The sequence below is a fragment of the Palaemon carinicauda genome, chromosome 11 (genome assembly GCF_036898095.1).
Source record: "Palaemon carinicauda isolate YSFRI2023 chromosome 11, ASM3689809v2, whole genome shotgun sequence".
In the NCBI taxonomy this organism is placed as follows: domain Eukaryota; kingdom Metazoa; phylum Arthropoda; class Malacostraca; order Decapoda; family Palaemonidae; genus Palaemon; species Palaemon carinicauda.
The window spans coordinates 159,050,850-159,054,720 of record NC_090735.1 but is presented as its reverse complement, the minus strand read 5'-3'; the positions used below and the strand labels follow the sequence as shown (position 1 = coordinate 159,054,720).

General features: G+C 42.7%; 1 protein-coding gene across 1 annotated transcript; it reads left to right on the top strand.

The window, feature by feature from the left end:
• The first annotated feature begins 307 nt into the window (after window positions 1-307).
• On the top strand, window positions 308-2,127 carry LOC137649846 (uncharacterized). The gene is made up of 3 exons (XM_068382792.1): window positions 308-427; window positions 820-935; window positions 1,014-2,127. Exons 1-3 carry the CDS (start codon window positions 308-310, stop codon window positions 2,125-2,127), a joined length of 1,350 nt encoding a protein of 449 aa, XP_068238893.1.
• The last annotated feature ends 1,744 nt before the right edge of the window (window positions 2,128-3,871 follow it).

Here is a 3,871-nt window from a genome sequence, read left to right as displayed (position 1 = left end):
GTATGTATATATATATATATATATATATATATATATATATATATATATATATATATATATATGCGTTATGGGGTACTGTATATGTTATTTTATATTTGAGTAACACAACGTGAAAATAAAGGCGAGGGAGGGTAATGTGGAGGCTGATAACGAGCTAACGAGCGTGAATGATGCCAAACGTAGGTATATAGTTTGGCGGTGGCGAGGGGTTCGAGGAGCAGCGAGATTTCTTTTTTTGTGAGATGGGCTAACGGCTGCAGTCCAGTAAACTTAGACGTATATGACGGTATCTCCAAGGCTGCAGAACATGGCATACATGATACGTCGTTGCCCCCGTGGCTGCGGGAACGCTTTTGCCATGCGGCTTTTTTCCCTGTATACCATGGAGAAATCAGACAACCAGCTAAGGATCAGTTTGAACAGGTATGTGTCGCTATAGCTATATTATTGTAACCTTTTCATTGGCATGATGACTAACAAGTACCATATCTGCAGATACTCATAAACTATATATACCCACCTGTACAAGGAAAAGTGAACTTTTATAATGTGCTTAGTCTTACTATACCACAAATGGTTTTAATTTTGTTATACATGCAGCACCTCAAGCATACATATTCACCTATGGTGGATGGTGAAAGGATACATATTGTTGGAGATGGGTTATCTTTATTCCTGAACAGATACGCCAAAGCTTTTTTTTTTTTAAAAGGCTTCAAGAACAATGACTAATTTTGTTTGCAGCCCTGTTATTTCTTTTACTAACTAATAAAGCTATGAGAATAATATTACAATATTGACTTATCGCCAAACACGCCGTATGACAGGGTTGCGGATGCAGTGGGCATGAGCGTAATGGCGGTAAGGATGATGGTGCAGCGACAGCACAGCACCAAGCCGCAGGCCCCAACACCACCACCAATGCCAACTGTGACACCTCCCAAAATTGCGACACTTCCTACAACAACTGCGATACCTCCCACAACAACTGCAAGACCTCTAACAGCTGCGATGCCTCCAACAACACCACCCGTCTTCGATAGTTTCACCGTCTCTGCTATTCGTCGCAAAGTCCACCCGCAGTTCGCCGCTAAAGAAGTTATAACAATAGGTTCCCTGACGAAGGAGCTGAAGATGTCATGCATCATCCCGGAGGAAACCTTAGACACGGTGGTGTGGCGACTCCTCCATAACATGGGATTCCGCTTCAAGACCTCACAGCGGAAGATGTATATGAAGAAGGAGTCCCTGGACGTCGTGTGCCGGCGAATTAGTGCTCTTCGGACACTCAAGCAACAACGGGAGAACGGTCTGCAAGTGGTTTACGTGGATGAGACGTGGTTTACCACCAGAATTCACCACAGCAAGGAATGGGTGAACAGCACCCAGCCTGACACCAGCAACACGTACAGCCGTCAAGTGCCGCCCGGGGAAGGGGAGTGCTTTGTGGTGGTCGCTGCTGGAACAGTCGATGGTTTTGTTGAAAATACGTTCCTCTGCTTCCCCTCCCAGACGACCAGCAGTGACTACCACGGTGAGATGAACGGGGAGCTCTTCCTTCGCTGGCTGACATCACAGCTCCTGCCATCGCTACCTCACCCGTCGGTACTGGTGTTGGATGATGCACCATATCACAGCCAGCTGACGGAGGAGAGTCGCTGCCCCACCACCGCCACCAAGAAAGCGGATCTCATTAATTGGCTGGTGCAACACAGGCTGCCCTTCCCATCCCACGCGACAAGGCCTGAGCTCCTGCTCATATGCAAGAGAAACCGGCCACAGCCACAATACGTCGTCGATAACACCGTTCATATGTGGGGTCCCAAGGTCGTCCACTTGCCACCAGGTCATCCAGAGCTTAACACCATTGAACAAGTGTGGGGCCACATGAAGAGATACTTGCGCTCGACCTTACACCATTTCACCCGAGTGGACCTGCAGGGCAGGCTGAACGAGGCAAGGCAGTGTGTCACCCCAGAGGTGTGGGCGGACGCGGTAAGACGATCTATAAGCTTTGAGGAAGAGTACTGGTCCACAGACAACATACAACAAAGCGTGGATCCTGTCATAATAAACCTCGGCAATGATGATGAGGATGACTTATTTTTGGAAAGTGACGGAGAGTGAAATAAAATGTATGCTATATACTCATGTTTGCATCATTTGTCAAATCACAGATATCCGCTACCTGTCAAGGTCTATATTAAACTATTAAGTAAGCATCCACTTCCCTTACTTACAGCATCCACTTCCCTTATTTATAAAGCATTTATAAGTAGATGCTTATAATAATAATAATAATAATAATAATAATAATAATAATAATAATAATAATAATAATAATAATAATAATAATAATAATAATAATTAATAATAGATCTTGAGATGATCACACTACTCCTCTAGCACCCACTTCCAACCCTACTCTTGGTCAAGATTCCCGGCTGTATGTTATGAGTATTTAACGAAAAAAAAAAACTCATTACACGGGCCTTATTTCTATATGGATAAAGGTGGGAATTGTATCCATGAGAGAGAGAGAGAGAGAGAGAGAGAGAGAGAGAGAGAGAGAGAGAGAGAGAGAGAGAGAGTGCTTGTTATACACGTCACACCTATGTTACGGAGATCCATTGTCCGAATACCTACTTGGCTCTCGCCAACTTATGCTTGAAAGCCAAGAGTAAGCTCATTAATGAATCACACTTGGCATCGCAGTGTAGTGTCATAAATTAGCGGACTGTGTCAAAGAAGCTGTGCCAAAATGTCACATTGATCCAGTTGTTTGTGCAGAAGATATTTGCGAAAAACAGTATAACACGGGGTCTGAAATGCATAGTAGATCTCTATTAATGGATTCAGCAACCCCAGATCTACATTCAGGAGATGGAATTGATGCAAAGAGAATAGCATCATCTACATATGCAACAAGCTTATTTTCTAGGCCAAACCATATTTCATGTGTGCATAGTATGAAAAGTAATGGGGCAAGAACACTACCATGAGGAATACCAGATATCACATCCCTATACTCACTATGGTGCCATCAACAACAACTCTTTGCGACCTATTCCTTAAAAATTCAGTAATGATGCTAAGAAATGACCCTCCCACTCTCAACTGTTTGAATTATAATACAAGGGCCTCATGATTAACATGGTCAAAGGCTGCCCTAAAAAAAAAGGCCAATCATACGAACTTCTTGACCACAATCAAGGGATTTCTGTAGAGCATTGGAGATTGTAAGAAGGTCATCACATGCTCCAAAGCCTTTACGAAAACCAGATTGCAAACTAGGGAAAAAAATGATTACCTTCAGCAAACCTATTAAGACGTTTTTCCAAAAGATGTTCAAAACTTTGAATGATATGGGAGTTATGGAAACTGGGCGGTAATCAGTTGGACTTGACCTACCACAAACACATTCATATAGTGGAGTAACATGACGAATTCTCCAATAAGCGCTAAAACGTCTTCTTGCTAACGTGCGCAAAATAACATAACTTTGGAGCTAAGAAATCTGCTGTCTTTATAAAAAACACAAAGGAAAATACTATTTGGGTCTACACTTCTATAAGCATCAAGATCCATCAGCAGAGCTTTAATATCACAAGATCGAAAAACTGAACTTGCTAGTTTAGCCTCAGGAAAAGAAGGAATGAGGAGGTCAGAGTTTCTCATTACTTTGCTTACTGTAAAACACATCTACCAAAAGGGTTGCCTTTTCCTTTGGACAATGAGTGACAGAGCCATCTAGTTTAAGTAAAGGAGGAACTGTTGCATATACACAAAAGAGTGCAAGTTTAAGGGTAGTCCACCACTTATGCTCCTGGGTGGTACCAGGAAGGGTTTCTTTTATGGTTAAATTGTATTC

Coding starts and splice junctions, on each gene's coding strand:
- LOC137649846 (XM_068382792.1), top strand. CDS start 308: ATGGCATACATGATACGTCGTTGCCCCCGTGGCTGCGGGAACGCTTTT. Junction 428..819: donor GGATCAGTTTGAACAGGTAT/GTGTCGCTATAG, acceptor CCAAACACGCCG/TATGACAGGGTTGCGGATGC. Junction 936..1,013: donor CCACCAATGCCAACTGTGAC/ACCTCCCAAAAT, acceptor AACAGCTGCGAT/GCCTCCAACAACACCACCCG.